The sequence below is a fragment of the Manis pentadactyla genome, chromosome 18 (genome assembly GCF_030020395.1).
Source record: "Manis pentadactyla isolate mManPen7 chromosome 18, mManPen7.hap1, whole genome shotgun sequence".
Taxonomy (NCBI): domain Eukaryota; kingdom Metazoa; phylum Chordata; class Mammalia; order Pholidota; family Manidae; genus Manis; species Manis pentadactyla.
Window position 1 is genome coordinate 8,945,546 of NC_080036.1, and position 27,182 is coordinate 8,972,727.

The 27,182-nt window shown below is 45.9% G+C and overlaps 1 protein-coding gene across 3 annotated transcripts in view; it reads left to right on the forward strand.

Moving 5' to 3' along the window:
• Positions 1-27,182, forward strand: part of OCA2 (OCA2 melanosomal transmembrane protein) — a 423,655-nt gene that overhangs the window by 86,007 nt on the left and 310,466 nt on the right. For all 3 annotated transcript variants that reach the window (XM_057494743.1, XM_057494742.1, XM_057494744.1), the window contains exons 3-6: positions 8,076-8,174; positions 16,758-16,943; positions 19,596-19,653; positions 21,640-21,712. In XM_057494743.1, the coding sequence (XP_057350726.1) occupies positions 8,076-8,174; positions 16,758-16,943; positions 19,596-19,653; positions 21,640-21,712 (416 nt within the window). The remainder of the gene's footprint in view (positions 1-8,075; positions 8,175-16,757; positions 16,944-19,595; positions 19,654-21,639; positions 21,713-27,182) is intronic.

Consider the following 27,182-nt stretch of genomic DNA (forward strand, 5'->3'; position numbering starts at 1 on the left):
ATCACTCCAGTTAGCTGGAAAACCCAGAAAGTTAAATCATCAACATTAGATAGGCTTATGATGGGGCTGGTTATTAAAGAGACAAATCATCTTTACCACACAGAAAACAAAAGTATATTCCTCCCAAAACAAACCAGATGGGCTTCTGTATTTTCGAGAAGGACGATGTTAAGACTCTGCATATTAATGAAAGGTATACAGGCCAAGAATAAAAAGTTTTAGTTTTTAGCAGTTAATTAGTTTTTCCTACTAGTCGTCCTTTCCCAGAAAGATGAATGAATGCTTGAGTCCAAGGACGGGGAGCGTTCAGCACTGTCAACAAGAGCACAGGTGGGCTGAAAGCGCCTCAACATGTCACTGCAGGAAACTTAAATCATCATCATTCTGAGGGAGCAGCCGGCCCTCTGGAAGACCGCTTCACAATTGCCATTAATATTTCACATATCATATGTGCGTGTGCATACCACATGCTCAGCAGTGATATCCCACATAAGAAAAGGGAAGTCTATTTTTTTAATTGTTCTGACACACTCTAATTTGAAATCAATAAAACTTTCGAGCCTGCATGAAGCCGATGGCACAGTGAGCCCCAACCTCGTGCTCCCCAGCAGATCCTGACAGCAGCACATTTTGGTATATTTCCTAAGCTCTTCTTGGGAAACTGCCTGCATAGAAGAGATATTGTCCTGCTGGCCTGGTAGGAATGTGTGGGTTGGAGACTCACCACAGAGAATAATGGACGGGACCCAGTTCCTCCACAGACCATAATTCTCTCCACTGTGTGCTATGTGCATTTGAATGAGTCCAGGCTTTGGACATTTTCTGTCTACTTGTTCCATCAGTTCATGAGACAGGATCCTGAAAGCTCAGGCTGTAATTTTGGGCTGTCTGCTGCTTCTCGTGTTCTGTCAGCTTTTGCTTCGTGTATTTGCAAGCTGTCTTATTATGTCCATAAATGTTGAGAATTTTGCCCTTTTGATAAATTGACCCCTTTATCACATGGCTTTCTTCATCCCTAGTAATGTTCTTTGCTCTGTAATATACTTTTTCTGATATTAATGGAGCCACTCCACATTTTTTGTATCCATTTTTGTAATGTAAGTCTTTTTCTACCCTTTTACTTTTAACCTATCTGTGCTCTTGTATTTAAAGTGGGTTCCGTTATAGGTAAGTTCTTACCTGATCTGATAATGTCTGCCTTTCATCCGAGTACTCAGTCCCCTTACATATAATGTGAGCATTGGTGTTTTTAGGTTAAAATCTACCATCTTGCTACATGTTTTCTACTTGTCCATCTGTTCCTTTTCCCCTTTTCCCTCCTTTTTTGCCTCAATTTTGCAATAATTGAGTATTCCCTGTAATTCCATTTTATCCCCTTTGTTGACTGGCTTATTGGCTAGAATTCTTTTTGTCACTTTAGTTGTTGCCTTAGGATTGACAGTTTACATCTTTAGCTTCTGACAACCTAACTGAAAATGATATTATACCTGTTCTTATGAAGCACACGATAGTAATGTGTACAGACACACAGCATGAATATAACTATATCCTTCTGCAGTGCCCAACAACACACACACAACAGTCTGCTTCTGGTTCTCTCTTCCCAACCTTTGTGCTATTGCTGTCATGCTTTTCCACATTATAAAACCCACACTATATTTTTATTATTTTTATTTAAACAATCAATTATATTTTAAGGATAATGAGAAATGTACATATTCACTCAAGCCTTTTGCATTCTTGGCCTCTGGGCTCCTTTGTATATTCCATTTTTCTCCAAAGGAGTTGGCGCTCATCCTCCCTCTGCCCTGGCTGTACCCTGCATTCACCTTTGTCAAAATGTTTAATGCAATACTATTTATTTATCTATCTATGTATCTATCTATCTATCTATTTATTTATTATTTTGGTATATTTGATCTACAGTTACATGAGGAACATTATGTTTACTAGGCTCCCCCCTTCACCAAGTCCCCCTACAAACCCCATTACAGTCATTGCCCATCAGCGTAGTAAGATGCTGTAGAATCACTTCTTGTCTTCTCTGTGTTGTACAGCCCTCCCCGTGCCCCCCCAAACATTGTACATGCTAATCTAATGCAATACTTTTTAAAAGTAAAGAGAAGACACTCTTTAAAATATGAGCTGTATCTGATGCTTTGTTGTTATTTTGTATTCGGACGTAAAGGAAAATTTAAAAGCATGTTATTCCCTCTCTTATAGAAAAATGGATGCTTAGGTTTTGTTTTGTTCCCCAAATCGTCGTAAAAGTCAGCATTCCTCTGGAGTCTCAAGCACCTCCCAGGCCAGTGTGCCCCGGTTCCCATGCCGCTCACTTCTAGAGGTGGGTGGTGGGAGGGACGGCTCTGCCCCGTGCCTGTGGGATACCCTCCATTAGTGGGAGGACAAGAGCTGTGGGGGAGACATGCAGAGGGAGGGACTTGTGTCCTGAACAGGCCCGCAGCAAAGCTCACGGAGCGGGAGAGCAGGAGGGGAGTGCTGTGGTCCAGGCGAGCGGACGGGCCAGGCACAGCCTTCGGACAGACACGCTGAACGCCTGGGTGCTCTGTGGTGGGGCCTGCCTGGCTGGCTGGGAGCACGTGGCACGGGGCCCAGACGGGTGCCTGCGCCTCTTACTTCTCACAGTAACTGTGGGAAGTGGCCATGACTGCTCTTCTCCCCTGCGGCTGAGCAGGCAGGGAAACGTATGGGTGGGTGGCTTGCTGAGGGTCCACAGTGGGGCATCAATGACAGCGGGTGGTCCAGACTGTGTCCTCGGTGCGCATGCTGCCCGCTGGGAAGCCGTGGGTCACAGCCCGTCACAGCCCGTCCCGTCAGCCGTCGCTCACGGCGCAGCGTTCCTCCCTTTGTGTACGTCCCACCAGCTCAGAGATGGAGACACTGAAGGGGACACTGCGGGGCCTTCTGGTTTACGAGACCCTGTGGTGGGGGGCCAGGCTGAAGGAGCGCTCGCCTGCCCTCATACTTTCTGCTTCGGCACTGACGACTGAACACCAATGCTGCCTCTGAGCCCCGGGGGCTGTGGGCTTTCCCTTGGGCACTTAGGAAACTGAAAAGCCTGGCCCCGCTGGACAGGACAGTGACAGACTTGCAGAGGCTCCGACTGCATCGAGATGAGGAGCGAGTCTCCTGGAACCTTCTGAAAACCTGCAGGAAAGCGGGCGGCCGCTGCCCGGCTCACCTTCCTTCCTCAGCTCTGCTTTATGCCAGTGGACAACACACGTGGTTGTGTCCTGGGTGGTCGCTGTTGGGGAAAATCCAGCTTTCCCTCCGCCTGCTAGTTTGCCTTTTTCCTTCCGGTAATGCGTGTTGAGGCAAGGACGCCAGGAAGAACATGGGCCACAAGCAAGAGTCAGAGACAGAGGCAGGCAAGTGATGGCCCTCGCTCTCCTCGGTCCTGGCTCTGGGCCCCTCCGGGCAGAGCTGGCTGCCGTGGCTGCGCCGATGTGTCTACCCGGCATAGGGCTGACGGAAGACTGGGGGACAAACTCTCCCCCCACCGCTGATACTGAAACCGCTACTCCCCAGAGGGCCTCCCTTGCACTAATCATTGTCTCTTTTCTGGCCTTTAGAAACATATACCTTCTCAGAAGGGCTAAGATACTGGGTACCCAATATCTTCAACATTCTTAGATCCTTTTTTCTCAGTAAAATGACATAGGCATCATAGGACCGTCAAGTGTTGGGGTACAGAAAGACCTAGGGAGACTGGAGCTCAGGAAACTGTTGTAGACATGGGGGCTGGGAGGTGTGGCCAGCCCACTGCACCCATCTTGTGGATTGGTACAGATGGGTCTTGTTAATAATCATGGCAACAGGGTTTCCTGACAATGGTGAACCTCAATCAGTTCTGGTGGTTTAAAATCCATTTCTTGGGGATCTAAAATATGGCTGATACCCAGGGCTTTGGCAACAGGGATCTGTCATTCCCATGACTGAAAGGCACTGTGAAGGGGCGGCTGTTTGTGGACCACAGGCCAGTGGCCCCACTCCTAGGAATCCGTCCTAGGCAGCCAGCAGAGGGGTGCACAGACTGCTATGCCAGGCCTCTCCCATTTGTTATTTCTCTTAGTAAAAACTGATATTCTCTAAATGCCCAGCAACAGATGGATGGCCAAGCTTAATGTGATGATCTGTGTAATGGGATATGATGCTGACATTAAGATCATGTTGTAGAAGAATATTTGTTAACACAGGAAATGCTAATGACATGGCTAAGCTGAACAATCATAGGAGGACAAAGCAATTTTTAAAATCTTTAGATTATGATATATTTTTAGTTAATTTTTATATTTGGTGCAAGGTACAAATCTGAGTTCAAATCTTTGCATATGGAAATCCAATTGCTCAGCACCTTCCTTTCTCCACTGCATTGCTTTTGTGATTTTATCAAAGTCAGTTGTCCATATATGTGTGCATCTCATTTGTGGACGCCCTGTTTCATTCCATTGATCCCAGTACCATATGTTTTGATTGTTACAGCTTTGAAATAAGTCTTGAAGTCAAGTAGTGCTAGTTCTCCAACTTTGTTCTTTCTAAGTTGTTTTGGCTATTCCAGGTTCTTGCATTTCCATATGAATTTTAGAGTCAGCTTATCAGTTCCTAAAAAATCTTGCAAGAATTGATTGGCATTTTGACCCACGAATAGAACATAACTCAATTTATTTGGATATTCTTTAAGTTCTCTTACAATTGTTTGATATTTTTCAAGAGTGCCTGTCTTGCTCATCTTTTGTCACTTATTCCTCAGCATAATTGTTGATACTCTAGTAAATAGCATTAAAAAAAAATTACAACCTATGATGGTGCATTGCTAGTATATAGAGAAAAATGGGGGTTTACGTTGATCTTGTCTTTGCCACTTTATCTCTTTTTATCCAGGTGTTTCAGGTCAGATGGTAAACCCAGTCCCTGTTATTTCCCATTGGCTTGGAAGTCCCAAGACTCTCTTTGAAAATGCCTGATTAGAATTTGTAATCATTTCTCCTTGTACATGATTTTCATTTATAGCAGCTGATTCCCTTTTTATTATTATATTATTACTATTATATATTACCATTATTACCACTATCATTATTAGGCTTTAAAATGCATTCTAGGTTGTCACAGGGCCGATGGCCCGGGTGCGTCCGCCTTTTCCCTCCCTTTTCCCCTGCAGCAGCACCCCCTGCTCTGGCCCTTCAGCCCCGGCCTCCCCTGCCCCGGCCCCCCTGCCCCAGCCCCCCTTCCTCTGCCCCTCCCTCTCGGGACGAAGCAATCTGATGGGAATGTATGGTCTATATACACGCATATATTTGAGCCTGACTTTAAAAATATTCACTTAATATATAAAGAAAAGACTGAAAGGAAGATCTTTAAATGTTAACAACTGGCATCTCTGAATCAAATAATCATATATAATTGTTTTATTTGTCACCCTCTTCTGTAATTTCTAAGTTATTAAAAATTAAGTGTTGCTGCCTTATAAATTTACAGGCATATGTGAATTTTACAAATACATATACACAGAATTGTTGACACATGGGGAAAAATAGATACTGTTGAAATCTGTGAATTTTGAAAGCACCCGGGCTGTGAAGCCAGAGAAATGTCAGTGTGATCTCTTTTTTTCAGAAGGAGGAAAGGTCAGGAAGAATGTAGAGCTCGGTGGTATTTTCCACAGTCAGTTAGTACAGGAAGAAAAATGGCAGGTCTCAGCTCTGCGGGCAGCCGTTTGCATTTCCAGGCTCTGGGATATGAGTTCCCTGTGTGATCCTGAATCTTCTCCACAGGCAGTTTGCGAGTTCTTTATCCTTCAGGACGGCAAGTCGGGGATGCTGTGAAATAGCAGGGCCTGGAGGCCTCTCTCTGCTTCCCATCTTTGCAAGGAGGAACGGACTCAGAACAGTGCAAAACAGTATCCGGACAGTGTCAAATTAAGCTTAAATTTGGAATGACCTGAAGTCTTTTTTGGAAAATTTCCTAGTGAAACTCATTTTACTTTGGGTTATTCAGAAACATCTAAACATAAAAAGCTTAGAAGCCACACCCTGTATGCTTTACTATAATGATAAAATTCTTTGTGTATGCAAAGTGCAACAGAAATGTTAAATAATGAAGTCATCTCAGAGAAAATAAAATGTACTTTTGACTTTTCCCCATTTCTAATTTTCTTCCTCCACGTGTGGCTGCTTTGAGCCCTCTGAGAGCCTGCAGGTTGTGCTTTTTGAGGAGCAAAAGTCACTTCTGCTTTTTGGAACCTTCTCCACTTTTCAGAGAGCTAGTGGTGGTTCTAAGAACGTTATTACTTAATGGTTTAGAAAACGGTTTTGAGTCAAAGAGCCAGTCTCCTACAAATAGGCAATGGTTATTGGGGTTCAACTCATTCATTATTAAGTATCTAAAAACCTAAACTGAGTTGGGGACCATGTAAAGCAGTAGGTAAAACAGGATGGAAATAACATGGCAGCCAATCAGAAAGAGCTCACCGCCTAATGGAAATAATGGAATCAACAGACAAGCTCTATGCTTTGTACCTACATCTCCGTATTTAATGCAACGAAATTGAGGTTTGCCCTTTTTAATCTGTATTATACATCTGAGAAAATGTGAGCTCAGTGTGGTTAAATAATGTGAGTGAGCTCACTGTAACAGTCAGCCTACCCAGAAATGCTATGTAACAAACCACCCCAGGGAGTGACAGCAAGCACGTGGGTATTAGTTGACTCACTGAGACATTTATCTTAATGCACCTGAGGCCCTTCTGGGTTTATCATTGTGAGGCATAAAAATTTAAAGAGTTTTATTGTTAAGCCAGTTTGAACAGCTGAAAGTGTGCTAATCATTAAATCCCTCTGGCAGAACTCATCTTCCCCCTCTTGGCTCTCATCTTGTGCTAGTTGGGCATCTTCTTCCCTGTCACGTTCTCCTCCACTGGCTGCTGAAGACCCAGAGGACGGACCCTTAGTCATCTGTGTCCCCACCGGACCTGCCCAGGGCTGCCCAGAGGTGGCACCTAGAGGGCGCGCACTGCCCCGAGACAGACGCTGTCTGTGATGGGACGGGTGCTCGACACAGCTCAGGGACCCTGGCTTTATTCACCTACAAGACCACAGTCTTCCTCTCCGTGGCACAGGTGCACGCTTGCATGACAAAGAGGAAGTGGGTGGAAATGTTTTTCTTTGCTTGGCTGTGAATTTATGATCTGAAGTACTGTCATTTCCCCAGGGGAGTGTTTCATGGCATCCACAGCAGCCTTACGTGGTCTGGGCTCTTTTAGGAAAAGCAGTGTACTAGTGTATAAAATGACATATTCCCAACAATTAGGAATGCAAATGATTTCTGCACCTTTTCTGAAAAAACTGGCTGCTTTTAAACATACGTGTCCTTTAATGAGCATGGCTGTTACATTGGTGAGCTTAGCTGTGTCAGTGCAATTACTTCCCTCTCAAAAAGTTCCTGATTCAGACAATAAATCTGTGGTGGACAGCAGAGGGGGTTCCGCACTGTGTGAACCTTTGCTTTGCTTCAGCTGTGGCTTCTCTCCCCCGAGAAGTCCCCCCACCCCGCCCCACCTCTCACCGGCTGGGACTTCTGCTTGGCCTCCCTCGGGAAGCCATGAGGCTATTTTAAGCGTGTGATACTTAAATACTGTGACCTTAGGAAGTAAAATTTGCAAAGTATGAGCAGGACCATTAGACCGAATGGCTTTCTGGATGCGGAGCTCTGCATGGAACGGCAAAGGTGGCTGGAACCCGCTGCCCAGACAAAAGCGGGCCTCACGGGACGGGCCCCACGGCCGCCGGCCTTCCCCGAGAGTTCCTGCTCTGTGTTTCCAATCTAGTTTATGCTGAGGAGGGGTACCGCTTCTCATGATCTCCCCTGAAACTCCAGGTTTTTACAATTCAGACAACACAAAATTAAAAAATTTTTTAATATTTAAATTTAAGCCCATGTAAAGTTTATCCGTGAATCTTGGGCGCGTTCCTGACCCTAGGCCCCGATCGCCAGCGGGGGGCCCCCGAGCGCAGCCAGCACTGCCGTCCTGACCCCGTGTCCTCCGCTGTGTCTTTCAGGTCTCCCCCTCTTCTAACGCAGCTCTTCAGCTCCAGGTCTGAAGACCCCTGCTTCACAGAAAACACTCCCTTGCTGAGCAATTCCTCACAACGGAAAGGGTGAGCTTTTTTTCTTTCCTATAAAATTAAGAAATTTTATTTGTTAGCATTGCCTGCGGCACATTTGTTGGAGAATTTCTTCCTGAGATAGAACTTTTATCTGACACATTCGGTGTCTGCCAGATCCTGGTCATTTCAATGTGGTCTGTGTTCATGACTGTAGTGGTTGTATTCTGTGGCTTATGAAGTTCCCAGTGACCTTGGACATGCCTCGGCAATGACACTCCCTCTCTCCTGATCGGTGACTTTGATAACAAACACTTCACACATCTGTTTCTCTAGTGCTTTCCTTTGAATTACTTGGCTAACTGTTAAGGCCTGAGACATTTTAGATCCCACAATTCACTGGAAAACCAATAACGTGTAAATGTTTGTCCTGGGCATGTGGAACATGTCACTAAAAACACTTCAGAGTTGCAGAGCAGGGGTCAGGTTTGCTTACAGAATGTTTTCTTTCTTTCCTTTTTTTTTTTTTTGGCATGAAGCTAATTGAGGTGTTAGTGGCGGGAAGTCTTTTTGAGGCTTTACTTTTTGTCAACTTAATTTTTTTGTGGTTTTGATTTCACCAAATGGCTTATTAGGATAGTGTCTGTTTACAAATGTTCAGAAGACAATGTATTCTTTTCAAGGTGTTGAGGGCAGAATGTGCAGCTAAGGGTATGGGGGTCACAGCATGCCCTGTATCTGCCCTGGCCAGCATGCTGGCTACTTGTCACATGTTGGTATGCCAAGGTAAGCTAGCTAAAATTAAACAAAATTAAAAACTTCTCCATTTATACATTTCAAGGGGACAATGGGCACGTGTGGCCACCATGCTGGACAGGGCAGAGGAACATTTCCATCACTGCCGGCAGTTCTGTTGCATGGCACTGCTCTAGGAACACTGACGTTAGCTTTCCTCTTTCTATTTAGGAAAACATTTCCTTACTTCTCATTTTAGTTACAGGGTGTGTTTGTTCACCACTTGAGGGGGTTGCAATCTTCTTCACACATCTGAGTATTTCCCAGTCACAAAATTCTTTTTTTTTATAATCTATTTTTTTATTAATGTATCATTGATATACAATCTTATGAACGTTTCACATGAGCAACACTGTGGTTACTACTTTCCCCCCATTATCAAGTCTCCACCACATACCCCTTTACAGTCACTGTCCATCAGCATAGTAAGATGCTGTAGAGTCACTACTTGTCTTCTCTGTGCTGTACAGCCTCCCCGTGCCCCTCCTACATTATGTGTGCTAATCATAATGCCCCTTCTTCCCCTTATCCCTCCCTTCCCATTCACCCTCTCCGACCTCTTTCCCTTTGGTAACTGTTAGTCCATTCTTGGGTTCTGTGAGTCTGCTTGCTGTTTTGTTCCTTCACTTTTTGCTTTGTAATTATACTCCACAGATGAGTGAAATCATTTGTACTTGTCTTTCTCTGCCTGGCTTATTTCACTGAGCATAATGCCCTCTAGCTCCATCCACATTGTTGCAAATGGTACAATTTGTTTTCTTATGACTGAATAATATTCCATTGTGTATATGTACCACCTCTTCTTTATCCATTCATCTATTGATGGACACTTAGATTGCTTCCATGTCTTGGCTATTGTAAATGGTGCTGCCATAAACATGGTGGTGCATATGTCTTTTTGAATCTGGGATCCTGGATTCTTAGGATAAATTCCTAGGAGTGGAACTCCCAGGTCAAATGGTATTTCTATTTTTAGTTTTTTAAGGAACCTCAATATTGCTTTTCACAATCGTTGAACTAATTTACATTCCCATCAACAGTGAAGGAGGGATCCCCTTTCTCCACATCCTCACCAGCGTTTGTTGGTGCTTGTTTTTTGGATGTTTGCCATCCTAACTGGTGTAAGGTGATACCTCATTGTGGTTTTAATTTGCATTTCCCTGATAATTAGTTAAGTGGAACATCTTTCCACGTGCCTGTTGGCCATCTGAATTTTTTCTTTGGAGAAGTGTCTATTTAGACCCTCTTCCCATTTTTTAATTGGGTTATTTGCTTTCTGGGTGTTAGGGCATGTGAGCTCTTTATATATTTTGGATGTTAACTCCTAGTCGGATATATCATTTACAAATATATTCTCCAATAGTGTAGAATGTCTGTTGTTCTACTGATGGTGTCCTTTGCTGTACAGAAACTTTTTAGTTTTATGTCATCCCATTTGTTCATTTTCATTTTTGTTTTTGTTTCCCTTGCCTGAGGAGATATGTTCATGAAAAAGTTGCTCATGTTTATACTCAAGAGATTTTTGCCTAAGTTTTCTTCTAGTTTCCTTTTGTGTATGGAGTTAGACAGTAATCCAATTTCATTCTCTTACATGTAGGTGTCCAGTTATGCTAACACCAGTTGTTGAAGAGGCTGTTGTTTCTCCATTGTATATTCATGGCTCTTTTATCATATATTAATTGGTTATGTATGGGTGGGTTTATATCAACTCTATATTCTATTCCATTGATCTATAGATCTGTTCTTGTGCCTGTACAAAATTGTCTTGGTTACTGTGGCTTTGTAGTAGAGCTTGAAGTTGGGGAACATGCTCCCCCTAGCTTTATTCTTCCTTCTAAGAATTGTTTTGACTATTTGGGGTCTTTTGTGGTTCCATATGAATTTTAGAACTATTTGTTCTAGTTTGTTGAAGAATGGTGTTGGTATTTTGATAGGGATTGTGTTGAATCTGCAGATTGCTTTAGGCAGGATGGCCATTTTGACAGTATTAATTCTTCCTATCCATGAGCACAGAATGTATTGCCATTTATTGGTGTCTTCTTTAGTTTCTCTCAAGAGTGTCTTGTAGTTTTCATGGTATAGGTCTTTCACTTCCTTGGCTAGGTTTTTTCCTAGGTATTTCATTCTTTTTGATGCAATTGTAAATGGAATTGTTTTCCTGATTTCTCTTTATGCTAGTTCATCATTAGTGTATAGGAATGCAACAGATTTCTGTGTATTAATTTTGTATCCTGCAACCTTGCTGAATCCTGATATTCTAGTAGTTTTGGAGTGGATTCTTTAGGGTTTTTTATGTACAATATCATGTCATCTGCAAACAGGGACAGTTTTAACTTCTTCCTTGCCAATCTGGATGCCTTTTATTTCTTTATGTTGTCTGATTGCCACGGTGAGGACCTCTAGAACTATGTTGAATAAAAGTGGGGAGAGTGGGCATCCTTGTCTTGATCCTGATCTTAGAGGAAAAGCTCCCAGCTTCTCACTGTTAAGTATGATATTGGCTGTGGGTTCGTCATACATGGCCTTTTTTATGTTGAGGTACTTGGCCTCTATATCCATTTTGTTGAGAGTTTCTCATGAATGGATGTTGAATTTTGTTGAATTTTTTTCAGCGTCTGTTGAGATGATCATGTGATTTTTGTCCTTTTTGTTGATGTAGTGGATAATATTGATGGATTTTCAAATATTGTTCCATCCTTGCATTCCTGGAATAAATCCCATGTGTGATCTTTTTGATAAATTTTTGAATCAGTTTACTAGTGTTTCGTTGAATATTTTTGCATCTATGTTCATGGGGGATATTGGTCTGTAATTTTCTTTCTTTTTTTTTTTGAGAGGGCATCTCTCATATTTATTGATCAGATGGTTGTTAATAACAATAAAATTCTGTATAGGGGACTCAATGCTCAATGCACAATCATTAATCCACCCCAAGCCTAATTTTCGTCAGTCTCCAATCTTCTGAAGCATAACGAACCAAGTTCTTACATGGTGAACAAATTCTTACATAGTGAATAAATTCTTACATGGTGAACAGTACAAGGGCAGTCATCACAGAAACTTTCGGTTTTGATCACGCATTATGAACTGTAAACAATCAGGTCAAATATGAATATTCGTTTGATTTTTATACTTGATTTATATGTGAATCCCACATTTCTCCCTTATTATTATTATTATTATTATGTAATTTTCTTTTTTTGTGATGTCTTTGCCTGGTTTTGGTATTAGAGTGATGCTGGCTTCATAGAATGAGTTTGGAAGTATTCCCCTCTCCTCTACTTCTTGCAAAACTTTAAGGAGGATGGGTATTATGTCTTCTCTAAATGTTTGATAAAATTCAGCGGTGAATCCATCTGGTCCAGAGGCTTTGTTCTTGGATAGTTTTTTGGTTACCAATTCAATTTCATTGCTGGTTAGTGGCCCGTTCAGATTTTGTTTCTTCCTGAGTCAGTCTTGGAAGGTTGTATTTCTCTCGAAAGTTGTCCATTTCTTCTAGATTATCCAATTTGTTAGCATATAATTTTTCATAGTATTCTCTAATAATTCTTTGTATTTCTGTGGTGTCCATAGTGATTTTTCCTTTCTCATTTCTGATTGTGTTTATGTGTGTATTCTTTTTTTCTTGATGGGTCTGGCTAGGGTTTTATCTATTTTGTTTATTTTCTCAAAGAACCAGCTCTTGGTTTCATTAATTCTTTCTATTGTTTTATTCTTCTCAATTTTATTTATTTTTTTATCTCATCTTTATTATGTCCCTTCTACTGACTTTGGGCCTCATTTGTTCTTCTTTTTCCACTGTCTTTAACTCTGAATTTAGACTGTTCATTTGGGATTGTTCTTTTTTCTTGAGATAGGTCCGTATTGCAATATACTTTCCTCTTAGAACTGCCTTCACTGTATCCCACAGAGGTTGGGGTATTGAGCTGTTGTTTTCACTTGTGTCCATATATTGCTTGATCTCTGTTTAATTTGGTCTTTGATCCCCTGATTATTTAGGAGCATGCTGTTAAGCCTCCATGTGTTTGTGTGCCTTTTTGCTTTCTTTGTACAATTTATTTCTAGTTTCATACCTTTGTGATCTGAGAAGCTGGTTGGTACAATTTCAATCTTTTTGAATTTGCTGAGGCTCTTTCTGTGGTCTAGTATGTGGTCTATTCTTGAAAATGTTCCATGTGCTCTAAAGAAGAATGTGTACTTGCTGCTTTTGGGTGGAGTGTTCTGTAGATGTCTATTAGGTCCATCTGTTTTAATGTGTTGTTCAATGCCTCTGTCTCCTTATTTATTTTCTGTCTGGTTGATCTGTCCTTTGGAGTGAGTAGTGTTGAAGTCTCCTAAAATTAGTGCATTCCATTCTATTTCCCCCTTTAATTCTGTTAGTATTTTTTCACATATGGAGGTGCACCTGTGTTGGGTGCATAGATATTTATAATTGGTTATATCTTCTTGTTGGAATGACCTTTTTATCATTACCTAATGCCCTTCTTTGTCTCTTGTTACTTTCTTTGTTTTGAAGTCTATTTTATCTGAGACAAATATTGCAGCTCCTGCCTTTTTCTCCCTATTGTTTGCATGATATATCTTTTTCCATCCCTTTAATTTCAGTCTGTGTATGTCTTTGGGTTTGAAGTGAGTCTCTTGTAGGCAGCATATAGATGGGTCTTGTTTTTTTTATCCACTTAGTGACTCTATGTCTTTTGATTGGTGCATATCAATAGATATATACTTATTGCCATTGTAGGCTTTGGATTTGTGGTTAGCAAAGTTTAAAGGGCAGCTTCTTTTCTATCTAACAGTCTAAGTTAATTTGCTTATTATGGTATTATAAACACAATCTAAAGAATCATTTTTTTCACCCTCCTTTTTCTTCCTTGTCCACTCTTTATATGTTAGGTGTCATATTCTGTAGTGTTTGTGTATCCCTTGACTGATTTTGTGGGTAGCTGATTTAATTTTGCATTTGGTTAGTATTTAGTTGGTCTACTTCCTTTCCTGTGGCTTTATTTTCTCTGGCGACAGCTATTCAACCTTAGGAGCACTTCTATCTAGAACAGTCCCTTAAAATACACTGTATATATGGTTTGTGGGAGGTAAATTTCCTCAACTTTTGCTTATCCGGAAATCGTTTAATCCCTCCTTCAAATTTAAATGATAATCTTGCCAGGTAGAGTATTCTTGGTTTGAGGCCCTTCTGTTTCATTGCATTGCATATATCATGCCATTCCCTTCTGGCCTGTAAGGTTTCTACTGCGAAGTCTGATGATAATCTGATGGTTTTTCCTTTGTCAAGGTGATCTTTTTTCTCCCTCTGTATGCTTTAAATACTCTGTTCTTTTCATTGATGTTTGCCATTTAAATTATTATATCTGGGCATTGTCTTCCTTGGTTACCTTGTGTTGGGAGATCTGTGCACTTCCATGGCCTGAGAGACTATTTCCTTCCCAGATTGGGGACATTTTCAGCAATTTTTCTTCAAGGACACTTTCTATCTCCTTTTCTCTCTCTTCTTCTTCTGATACTCCTACAATGTGAATATTGTTCCATTTGTATTGTTAATACAATTCTCTTAACATTGTTTTATTCCTAGAGATCCTTCTTTTCTCTCTGCCTCAGCTTCTTTGTATTCCTCTTCTATAATTTCTATTGCATTTACCGTCTCCCTTACCTCATCTAATCTGCTTTTAAATCCCTCCATTGTATGTTTCATTTCAGCTACTGTATTTTTCAAAGTGTCTATCTCTCTTGAATTCATCCCTTAGATCTTGAATATTCTTCTGTAGCTCCATTAGCATGCTTATGACTTTTATTTTGAATTATTTTTTCAGGAAGATTGGTGATTTCAGTTTCACTGAGCCCTCTTTCTGGTGTTTGAGGGATGTTAGATTGAACAAAGTTCTATCTTTTCATAATCCTATTAGATAATGAGAAATATTAGGTTTATGTAGGTGGCACGCTCTAGTGCCCAGAAGCTCTGCTCTTTGGAGCTGCCCAGCACCTGGATCAATATCAGTAGTTGCAGGCCAGCAGTGCCGTTGCCTACCCTAAGGAGTGAGCTTTTTCCTGCTTCTCTGCTGCAGTGCCTGCTTCTGCTGTTAGGACCAGAGAGTCCAGCACATAGGCACATAGAGATCAGCCTCTGTGTTAAGTCCCTGTGTCTTCTGTAGGTGGGGCTGCCCTTCTGCTGGCCTGGAGTGATGGTGAGGGCAGCAGGGTTGCATACAGATGTTGGCCAGGAGGAAGGAGCATCAGGCTACTGATTGCATTGGGGTCCTTGGGGTTGCATTGCCAGTCAGGGGGATGGTGAGTCTGAAGCTCCTGAAAGTTCCCAACCTCCTGGGATGAGTGTGCCAGGAAGATTTTCTCCACCTGTTCCTTCTCCTGAGCAGCAAGCTCTGTGTAATCCTTGCCCATTTAGCAGTCTTCTCACTGTTGGGAAGTCTTTCAAAGCTCCTGCCTTTCTTTTGTCCCAGAACAGCCAGTTGTGGGAACCTTTTCTCCATAAGCAGCTGGATCTCAGTCTCTCCCTATCTTCTGCCTGACTTTGCATTCCAACCCCTCTAATCTCCAGAGCACCATGCAATGTGGGTTCATGCTCCCAGAGCAGTTCACCAGGGCTAGGTATTTAGAAATCTTGGGCTTTACTCCCTCTCTGCTCTGTTTCTCTTCCTCCCACTGGTGACCTGGGGTTGGGGGAGGGCTCAGGTCTTACTGGATTGTGGCTTTCTTACTTTACCCTTTTCCATGAGTTGTTCTCTTTTCCCAGATGTAGGCTGGCTGGTGCAATCTTACTTCTGGTCACTCTTTTAGGATTAGTTGTATTTGCTGTATTATTATATTATATGTGGTTTTGGGGGGAGGTTTCTACCTCACTTCTCATGCCTCCATCTTTTCCCCCCATTCCCAGTCACAAAATTCTTACACAAGATTATTATTATTTTCAATGTTTGTACAATTTATTAGCATGAGTTGTTATTTTGTTACATCTTGTTTTCACACAGCCTAATTTGTATTTGGGGCTTCTCCTTATGAATAAGTCTATTTTTTGTTTCTTGTGAACTAAGCAGTGGTAAGAGAATAACTGCCCTGTTTAGCTAGCTGGGTTAGAAAGGTACCACATGTTAAAAAGCCTGTTATGTCATTATTGTGATCCCACAAGTATTGTAAGCAAAACATGAGAATTATGGGCCTTGGTGCAACTTTTCTAGAGTCAAAAGCATCTCTACTGAGGAAGTTTTCAGAATTCATGAATTCAACTAAATGAAAATGGATGTGTCCACATGTGATTTTGATAAAAGTTCATGATTTCCCTTGGTTTAACCTTCTAGATATAGGTCATATTCTTGGGCCCATCTAGTCCATTACTGATGTTCCCTACTGCTGCTCGTACTAGCGTAGATGTTGGGTGGGATAGCCAGGGAGACCATTTTCCCACTGCTCCCTTACAGAAAGATATCTGTGCTGAGGAGGAAAGCCTTACACCCCCACTCACTATGCTCCAGGGCGACTGTAACAGAACCTCGTAGAGAACTCCAGTACAGTCAAAGAGAAGGCAAATCCTGAATAAGCTGGAGCTTTACTGTAAATTTTCATACTCAAAACAAGGTGATGTTTCTTGCAGGAGCACAATTCATTTTGAAGGCATGAGTGACCCCAGAAGATTTCCCTTGACCCAAGCATTCTGTGCTTTCCAGAAAGACCTATTCCCACCAGTCTGGCTGCACTTAATGTCTGTGGTCCTTTGAAAAACCGGGATTGACTCCTCATTCACACTCACCACTGAGATGAAATCTTGTTTTGGAGATGCTACTTCCATGGAAATAACTTCAAAGCCTTGCTTTCTAGGTCTGGGAGAATGGCTGTCGACCCACCCGAGCTCATCACAGATGAAGAATCCTGGGAAGGCAGCTGCGCTGAGTGGGAGGGAGGCTCTCTGCCAAGCAGTGAGTGGGCTGGCTCTGCATCTGCCTCCTCGGAGAAGGGGCAGCTTCTGCACAGCGCTCACCTGGGGTTGCGGCTTTCAAAGCTCAGGTACGAGGTCTGGAAGCACCCACTGTGGGACCACTATGAACTCCCCCTGCCCCGCTCATGGGGAACTTAGGCCTGGGGTCCCTCACAGGGAACAGGGAGAAGTGAGAGGGTTTTCACGCTCGGCCAGGCTGACCTTGCTGGGAGGGTTAGTTCCCTTTCCTCAAGGCCCTGTGGACGGTTTGGAGCCCAGCAGGCTCTGGGAAGGCCCAGTCACAAACCTAAGTGTTCCTTTGCTTTCTGAGTGTATGGCTGGGGTCATTGTGGCCGAGTTTGCAGATGGAATCAGGTAGCCTCAGCAGCCCCGTCACGGTGTTTTAGAAGCCGGAACTGACACTTGTGGGTAGTGATGAAGCATGTGGGTACAAAGGTTGGCTCTAGTGCCTGGTGCAACCCGAGGGGTAGTCAGCACCTTGTGATCTGAACAGTGAGACTGTGCCTGTGTGAGGAAGGGGGTGTGGGGAAGCAGGGCAAGCTAGCCGGGAGAGCAGGGCGGTTTGCAGACCACCACACTGGCCCAGGGGTGCCTCCCTAGCTCTCTGGGTGCTGAGTTCTGGGCTTCCATAAGCATTTATCTGAAGGTAGGGTTCTGCTGACAGCATTGTGGTTGAAGGTGGCATCTCCAGGGACAGAATAAGTCTTGGGGATCAGGACCACCAGATCCTCATTCTGCATGTGTGCTGAGGTAGCTGAGGGACTAGTAGGGCCAGGCGGGTCTATGCGACTATCTCTGATCATCTCTTACCCCTCGATCCACTGCCATCTGTGGTATCCACTAAGATGGTGTGTGCACAAGCCCATACGTAGGTGAGGGGACACTATGCAGCGATCAACCTTTACTGATATAATTTCTCTACGTTAACTGCCCTGGCTTTTCTGAAGCTACTTGAAGGGCTGAATGGAAGTGTATCTATCTCTACTCCCGAAGAGGACCTGTCTGTGCTCCAGAGAGACCCCTCTCAGTTGTCTGGTGGATTCTCCTGGCAATCTTGAGCAGTGGATGAAGGAAGGTGCCCCAGGGAGTGTAAATATTTTTGCCTTAAGAGAGGCAACTTGTGAGTTGTGGTGGGGTTAGGGAGTCAGGGATTGACCCTGGATCTCTCAGCAGTGCTTAACCATGGAGATGTCTTTTCCCACCACACCACCCAGACATGTGTAGCTTCTTGACAATTATTGGTCTCAGCCCTCCTCATAGTTGTGACAAAAATTTGCCAATGAATCTTCTATGAAATATGTGAATCACATGAAAGTGTGTAAACAGTGACCTGGTGCCATGGATCACCAGGATGGTGATCCCTGACACTGTAACACCCTCCCTAAGCTTGAGGGTTCACAGCTTTAGAGGATGCCAGCTTTCTTACCCGTCCCACACCACAGGAAAGTACTACCAAGTTCATTTGATACTTTACTCTCAGTGGTAGCTTCATCTTCTGGGATGCATGGAATAATTGCCTTGAGCTTGCCACTGAACTGAGATACATCGGGCCATTCTTTTTAACATCTCTAGAAAGTACCATGCGTGATCTTTGAAAGAACTTGTAAAAAAAATTTTGGGTAGTCTACTCTGCTGTATATTTCAGTTATGTAGAGAGAAATTTGTATTTAGAATAAATTAATGCTTCATTCTTTAAAAAGAAGTGTCATTTTGATTCCCACTTAAATAGTTGCTGTTGAATCATAATTTGGAAGTGTGAAACAATTATTCATCAGATTCATTAAATCTAAGAGAATGCAAAACAAGGTTTTACCATTTTGAAAGGGTTAGAAAGGTTTTGAAAAGACGTCTCAATCTAGACTTACTGCATTCATTCTACAAACACGTGTCAAGCACAGGCTACGCACCAGTGTCCTCCCATGTACAGGGACAGAGTGCAAACATCCCAGTGCCTTCCCTTGAGAAGCAGCCCACAAGAGAGCACACCCTACGCTGGACAGTGACAGTGTCATTGCAGATGAAATCTGGTGGCCTGGGGAGGTGACATCAGCAGAAATGGGGCTGGAGGGGCTGCAAAGGGTAGGCCAGGTCCAGGTTCCCCCAGGGCCTGAAACCAGAATTAAGGAGTGTGTAATGGTGAGTGGGCCAGGATGCTATCAGGAGCCGTCAGAGGGGGCTGAGCTCATGACCTGATTGCCAATTAAAGTATCTTCTAAGGGATTCTCAAAGGGCTCTGCTAGTATAACCCTTATAAAAAAGAATGGCTAGGTAAAGTACTGCAAATTCTTTCTTGAATTGTTTGGTTGTGTCTCGGTCAGTGTTTTTATATTTGATGATCAAATCCATATTCCCACTTCCAGAAAACTAGGGAAAAATGATTGATAAATGTGAATCTGAGAGCCAGGCTGTCTTATTTCCAGGAATGGTTGGTGAAGAGCCCCAAATCCTGAACTTCAGCATCTCTGGCAGGAAGCCATGTGCAAACACTCAAGGCTAAGTTGGTTTCCCTCTGTAACATCCACCAAACTGCTTTCCTTGAAGCCTCAGGTTTAGAGATGAGTGATGTCCTCCTTCATTCCGCAGTACGGGAAGATTTCCAGACATGTGCTTTGAGATGGCCATTACTCAAGACCTCAAAAAGCTCTCTGAGATTTGGCAAGTCTGGGCACATGCAAGCGGCTGCAGTCGGTGTGAACTGGGGGCTCCCTTATCTCTTGCAGGAGCTGTTTGCGATGGCTGAAGGTCACCGGCCTGTTTGTCTTTGTGGTGGCATGCTCCGTGAGTACCATGGCTCTCCAGCCTCTTCTGTCAGCTCAGCAGAGCTCCCCGGTTGCCTTGGGCTGGGTAACAGGATCTGAAGTGTGGGGCTCACACCTTTCTTTGGAGGAGATGCTGAGGGCGTGTGGGATGGAGGACTGGGGGTGGCAGGGGCGGCCTGCCCTCGGCAATGCTCCTCTGCTGCTTCTGCAGTCACACAGTGGAAGTCTTGGGGACTTCGCTTTGCTCCATGGAAGGCGATTCGCTTGCCCTGTGTCTCACTTCCCACCTCAAGTGGCTTACCACATTCTCATTTCAACTATGTGCACTAAGCACTCTTTTTGTATTGGGAAATGTCCAGTGATCCTGGATGGCCCCAGGAATGTCTGTGCTCCTTTTAGGGGACACCCTGGACCTCAACTGAGCTGAACCACCCTTTCTGGGAGGAAGTGAAGCTCTGTGTTTGCCTCTTCTCTGGAAGTTGCTCTGATTTTACTTGCCCCTACATCCCCTGTGAGGGCTGCGGAACCAGGGCTCTGGAGGTGACCCAAGTGTGCCCTCTGATATGAGAGGTCACATGTCTTGCTGCCAGTGTTTGCAGGCACTCAAAATACGTTTCCTGAATGAATGAATTTGAGGTCCCTGTGTCTGCGTGTGTGTGCACATAGGTGTGAGGGCCCTGTGCCTGGCTGTGTGTGTGTGTTTGTGCACATAGGTGGGAGGTTCCTCTGCCTGGCTGTGTGTGTGTGTGTGTGTGTGTGTGTGTGTGTGTGTGCATGCCTATATGAGTCATTTGTGGCCTGTGACCATTTTGAGGTTGTGTCTGTGCTTGGGGATTTAGTTCTGTGTGAGTTTCTATTTTTAGCACTGGCATGATGGTTTGTGTGTGCCGTCGTTGGGAGACCCCAGTGAGTGGTTGGTCACAGCCTGCTGCTGTGATGCAGTGTGAAATTGAGCCAGGCTGGGGTGTGAGAGTGGTGTTTCTATGACTGTGCTGTGTGGACTCTAGATGTGTGGCTGTGCCTCTTCTATGCAGGTAGCCTGTGGTGATGGCTGACCTGGGTGCCGTCCATGACTGGAAGCCATGTGCCTGACTACATCTGACTGCGAATACTTGGTTTCCATTATCGGCATAGACGGGCATGAGGATTGGGCTCTGTGTGTGTGCAGGATAGTGTGTGAGATGTCTCCTCCTCTCAGCGTGACACTCAGTGTTGCATTGTAAACAGCAAGGGTGGTGTATGAAGCCAATAGTCGCTGAATGGAATTGAGTAGAGGCAGCTCTCTAATAAGCCACAAGGGAGGAGGGCAGTGGCCCAGAGAAAGCAATCTGTGCATGAAACAGAAAACAGTCGCCTTGAGCACTGACAACCTCAGGATTTTATGTTTTTGGCCACCAGTTTGCCTCTCTACTTACAATTCACACAATTGTGTGGCTCAGAAGCCCCTCCTGCTTAGCAGTGCCTGGTGGGTGGGTGCACTGGGACTCCCAGGGAGGAGGCCAGGGTGGGCAGGTCCCCCCTGGCCCTCCGAGAGCTGACCTGAGCTCTGTGTCTAGTCAGCCTTCTTCTAGGAGAGGAAGTTTTGATGATCTGGGGCTGCATCCAAAATAGAATTGGAGGAATTTGTTTTAAACATCTTGTCACCACTTTAATGTACTTTCTTATGGTGTATAAGGTGTCCTGCAAATTCTACAAACATATGCCCACTATCACATAGGCTGTATGCACTACTCTCCAGTTTGGGAAACCACATTTGCCTGCTTTGGATGGTTCCATTTTGTGGCTGGATATTTAGTCCTTAAAATTGGCAAATATCAATAATCAAAGTTCCACTGTAGCAGAAAATAGTATAACAAATCAGAATTTTATTTTAGTATCTCAGAAAGCTATTTAGAGTAAGCTGGTGGATTTTGGATACATCAGTCAGTGCCATCGTCATACCCCTATTTTCAATGTTTAAATCCGAGTGCTCCCACACCACTTATTGTGCTTTTGATTGTTACAGGTTTTATTTAGCCTGTATCCAGATCAAGGGAAGTTCTGGCAGTTGTTGGCTTTGTCGCCCCTGGAAAGCTACTGTATCCAAACCACACACGGAGATGCCAGTCACCATGGCCGAGAGTCACAGCGAGGAGACGCCCAAGCACTGTTACACCTGTTGCCGCAGGTCTCAGTGCAGGCGACCGCCAGGCTTCCCCAGGCACACTCTGTTTCTCCAGATATTTGCTGAAGGGTGAGGTCTCGAAACAGAAGGGGAAGGGAGTGCCACTGAGACTGATGGCTGGTTGGCAGTGAGGTTCCCCATGCAAGGTGGCAACAGCAGTGGCACCTTCCAGTTGGGACCTGGCTTTCCCATGGAGGCACCTGAAGCTCCCCGTCCCACTCAGAGCAGTCGGGTCCGTGGTGGGGCCTGGGAGAGGAGGCTGGGCGGGGAGCTGGAGGGGGTGGGGGAGGAAGGGGGGAGGCAGTGGTGGCCAGTTCAAGTATTTCTGATTATCATCTCTTAAAAAGGAATTAAGTCATTCAGAGGATCAAATGAAAGGATTTTTTTCTTTAGCATCTTTAATTGATAATCTGGGTGAACTGAGATTTTAGGAACCCTTGCAGTCACTGGTCATCTGTTGCATATTATTGTTTTCTTGGGTCCATCTGGGGAGTCTCCCCTCATCTTCCCAGCACATCCTCTCCCTTGGCTGAGCCACTGTCCGCGTGTGGCACCAGCAGCATTCCAGAAGGATGGAGCCTGCAGGTGAGCCCAAGAGGCGGCTCTGGGGGGTGGTGCCTGGTGCCTCCCTGCCCTAAATGAAAGGGATGCGCATCTGCACCGCTCTCAGGACAGGGTAGCTCTGCCGTCTACCTGAGAGCCTGAGCAAGTCTTTATATTTGCTTCTCCACTTTGAAACTGTGTCTGAGCCTTAGTGAAGAAGTACCTCCCTGTGAGAGAATCGCAGAGCGCTGCATTTGATAAGCTGTTTCTCATTCTCATGCCTCACTTCTGTATCACCTCCAAGGGTTGAAAAAACAGACATCCTTCTGCTTTCCCGGTGCCCCCTGGGGCCTTCTCAGAGCAAAGGTCAGCATGGGGGCCTGGCTTCTGATGCCCCTGGGAGAGGGACGCTGCCTTCCGTCCGTGGGACCTCACTGCAGGTGCTCACGTTGTGCTGCCCAGGCTGACCTGTGAGCACGCAGGCAGAGGCTGGGTCCTGTCCGGAAACAGCCGTCAGTGAGACTCAGATGTGGGGGGAGTGTCTGGGGGAAGCTGGGCAATGGCACCCTGGTACCTCCTGTGTGCACCTTGTCAATCATTAGAAATCTGAAGTAAGCACAAGTCGGGGTACTAAATCCTCCCTTCACCCCACCAAGAACTGTATTGCTTTGCTTTTGTTCTAAAGCACTTTGCGAAATGTTCCTTCCAGAGCAGCCCGAGTGTGCCAGGCCCTGCCCAGACCTGAGCGGACCCAGGCCCATGGCAGCAGCTGGCAGGCCAGTGGGTTATTCTTTGCAACAAGGGTTAGGTCTCTGTCCTGTTCTCTGAGCCGCCCGTGTGTTTGGGTGCAGAGAGGGAGGAGAAGCGGGAGAGCTGGAGAGAGCGTTGTGAGATGGCAGCGTATCGAAGAAGAGAATGTTCAGTGACCCCAAAGGCGGTAAGGCGGACTTTACTCAGGAGCCTCGTGATAGAAGATCCACTCCACGCAGGCCCACTGGGAGTGGAGGGCCACTGCAGTGGGGTCTGGCAGTGGGGGGGGGAGACTGAGCTTGAAAAGTGGGCATTTGAAGCCAAGGAGTAGGCAGGGTGGAGGGTAGCGGAGGGAAAATTGCGGAGAGGAAACATCAGGGCTGGGGGAGAGTCTGGCTAAACCTGACCCGCAAGGACCCCTGCTGAAGGCGGGCCAGAGTGATGAGACTTCCCTGGGTGGTGGGCGGCGAGGAGCCGGTCAGGCGCTGCGAGCCACCCGCCCTGGAACGTGGGGGCCCCGGGAAACCTGGGCAGCAGGACTCCTGGGAAAACAGCACAGCCCGGAGCTGAACACAAGAGCCCGAAGCCAGGGCCTGGTTCGGGAGGAGGGAGCTCAGAGGAGCGCAGTTGAAGGTTGACCAAAAAGGGTCTCTTTGTCAACAATTAACCTCTGCGAGGGCTGATCTGAGCTTCCCCCACACACCTCGGAAATGTACGATATTCTCACTAAATTTCCCACTCATTTCCCAGAGCTCACAGACCCTCTCCCAAGATCCTAGGCTTACAACTTGTTGTGGGGTTTGTGAAAGAAGAGGTCAGAGGTCGCCCAGGTGCCCCCAGAGAGACCGCTGCTGCTGGGATCCCTGAGAGCTGGGGTGGGGCACCAGGCCTCGGCCCTTTGGAGGAGATGCTCTGCAGAGGCCCGGGGCGGGAGGGGACGCAGGCCCGGCTCGCAGGCCTGTGGTGTGTCCTCGAGGCCGACCTCGAGGGTGAGGAGCCCCAGCCGGGTCCCTGCGCTGCCTGGCCGGCGAGAGGCCTGGATGCCGGATGGCAGGGGTGCGAGCTGTAGGGAAGTTGTGGGGCCAGCCCCGCTTTCCTTTAGCTGGAGAATACAAAGCTGCCTCCCTGCCCTGAGCTGTTACGTCTCCTCTGTAGCAGCCGGGCTTGGTCACCTCAGTGATTGCAGGGTTTATTTCAGAAGCGCTGTGAAGCAGGGAGCAGCCGAGGCTGCCCGCACTGGAGGTTCTTCGCCCCCGAACCGTCTGTGTTTGTTATGGGGAGAGCTGTCTGAGCCTCCTAGGTCACGAGGCAGACGAGTAACGGTCAAGTAGCCGGATTTTACATAAGCAGGCGGGTCAGGCTTGCGCCCCGGCCTCCCGCCCTTCCCTCTTCCCCACTCCCTCCTTCAACCCTCCCTTCCTTCCTCTCTTTTTCTTTCTTTCTTGACATATGGCCCACTTGCCATTACATCCTGTATAGTACATAAATACATAAAATGAGCATCCTTTCCTGTTCTTCCTCACTTACATCCTAAGCTCCTTAGACTACTCCAGAAATACGTTGTCTGATGTGGTAGCCACTAGTCACCTATTTAAATTTATATCTATATTAATGAAGTAAATAACATTAAAGTTCCACTTCTTTATTCACACCAGCCTCATTTAGGTGCTCAATGCTGTGTCAGACAGCACAGACATAAAATGCTTCTGTCATCACAGAGAATTCTATGGGCCTGTGCTGCTCCAGAAATTAAGGGCAGTTGCTCACCGATTTGTTTCCAAATGCTAGAGAAAATATATTGGCACCAGACAGATTCATTTTCATTGAATTGATCAATCATTAATCTCTCATACTTTGTCAAATAACATTGCTCCCATTTTTGTCATAAAGTTGGGACTAAAGGGACCCTACTCTTTCTTACCTCTATGCAGTTAAGTAAAGGGTGTGTCAAAGAGAAATCACACCAGACAGAGTTAAATAGGGAAGGAAGACTTTCTTCAAGATTACTGCAATAGGGGAGAAATTGGACTCAACTCCAAACACAACAGAGACAGCTGGGGACCCACGGCAGGGTGAGCCGACGCTGGAACATTGCTAAGGGGGACCTGGTTGGGTATCAAGAGTGAGAGGATTCTAACAAACTGGGCTCAGCAGGCCAAGGTCAAGGCCTAGTAGAGAAGCGGGCTCAGAGCAGCCTGACTCGAGTTTGGGTGAGGAGAGAGTCCTCGCCAGTGTTACCCCAGCCCAGGGTTTGCTATGCCGTGTGGCAAACTGAAGGGTCAGCCCAGGAGGACCGCACAGCTTAGGTGGGAATGCAGGCCCTTCCTCAGGCCCCATGCTCAGAAGCAGCACATGGCCTGCTTCTCAGAAGTGCTCTGCTAACGTCCCCACCATACGTGGGCATCCAGCACAGCTGCCACACTGGGACAACTGGGGCACCGCAGGTGGTCATGCTCTTCAGAGGAGCAGGGAAGCAGTTTGTAGGAGCTCAGAGGAAGGAGGCCTGGGTGCTCATAGAGAAGGGACTGCAGGTCAGGTCAGGTCTTGAAAAGCAGCTTAGATTTTGGTGACGGGCCACAGTCGGATGCAGCCAGAGGAAAGGGTGGCTTCTCTCTGTCTTCCGTCCACTTCCTTCTGGCTGGGACTCCGGTCTAGGTTCAGAGGACTTCAAGAATGAGCCTTAAACAAATACACACTGGGGACGTCTAACGTGGGTGAGAGTTACATTAGTCTCCAGATGAACAGAGAAGAGAATGGATGGTGTGGTTCCTTCCCACAAGGGGGTAGACCATTTGGGAAGAAAAAATTAAACCACAGTGTGGTGTGAATAAACCCTTGAACAGAGTACACGTGGTTTCCTGTGGAACGAAGAGGAGTGAGAGGACCCGCGGAGTCCTGGACGGTAAGGAACAACTTGAGGAGAGGGGAGCTGAGCAAGAGCCCAAAGACAGGAGGGGTCCTTTGGGTCTGAGGGAGGCCCTTGGGGTGAGGCGGGGCCTGTGTCTTCGGGCAGGGAGACAGTTCAGCATGGCTGGGAGGCAAGGGTCATGGCTGCCGGCAGTGGTGGGCTTGCCTGGAGGCTCCTGTAGGCTGGGACCAGAGGTCACTGCTGACCCCAGAGTGTTCTGGTGGGCTTTGAATCTGAAGCACCTGGTGGGCATCTGGACAGGCAGAGAAGAAAGGGTAGAAGGGCATGCTGTCCTGTGTCCTTCCGCTTTTGTGTTGTACCCATTTGGGTGGCTGGTCACAGGGCGCTTCAATGGTTGCCTGGTCATCTCCTCACACAGGTGTAAGACCTGCCCTGTTCCCACTGGACCTTGTTCCATTCATTTCACCCTTGGTATCAATAGATGCCATTCATTAATTATGGGAGGAGAAGCCCCTGCTCTTCCGGCGTCAGCCTCCAGGTGGCTCAGTCCCTCCTCCTGGGTGTCTGCAGGGTCACTGGCATCCATGCTGTGCCCAAGTGTTCCTCCCGCCTCTATCCTTATCCTGGAGAAGGACCAGGATAGGCCCAGCAGGAGCAACAATGCTACTCTGGGCCTTTTCTTGGTGCATCCTGCCTCAGGCCTGACTTCTGCTTTCCATTCGTCCTTGCTGGACCCCAAGTAGCAGCACAGGTGTGTGGAGGGGCTTCCCAGCCAGGAACTGGGTCAGCTGCCCATTCTGGGCTCTCCCGGAGACAAGAGTGCTGATAAAACACTTCTTTATCAGGGTGTTTTGGTGTCATTCTGGTTTTAAGCCAGTACATTTGGCTGGAGGAATAGGCAATGAAAAAGGGTAGCCATTCCTTGCACTCCCTAAGACTCCACGCACATCTGCAGACCCTCCCTGCATCAGCTCTGTCCTGCTGCTTTTTTTTAAGGAAGAGCAAAGGAGCTGGCTGCTGAGTCCTCCCACAGGTGAGCTGCTGCAAAGGCTTTTGAGACCTACACAGAACACAGATCAATTTGAGATTCATTTTCACACCTACAGCAGTTTTCTGTCTGGGTCAGAATGACTGGCTAGTCGCTGTGTAGACTCCATGTCATGTCCCCAGGGACCATGCAGCAGAGGCGAGAGGCTCAGGGGCAGCGAGAGGCTCAGGGGCA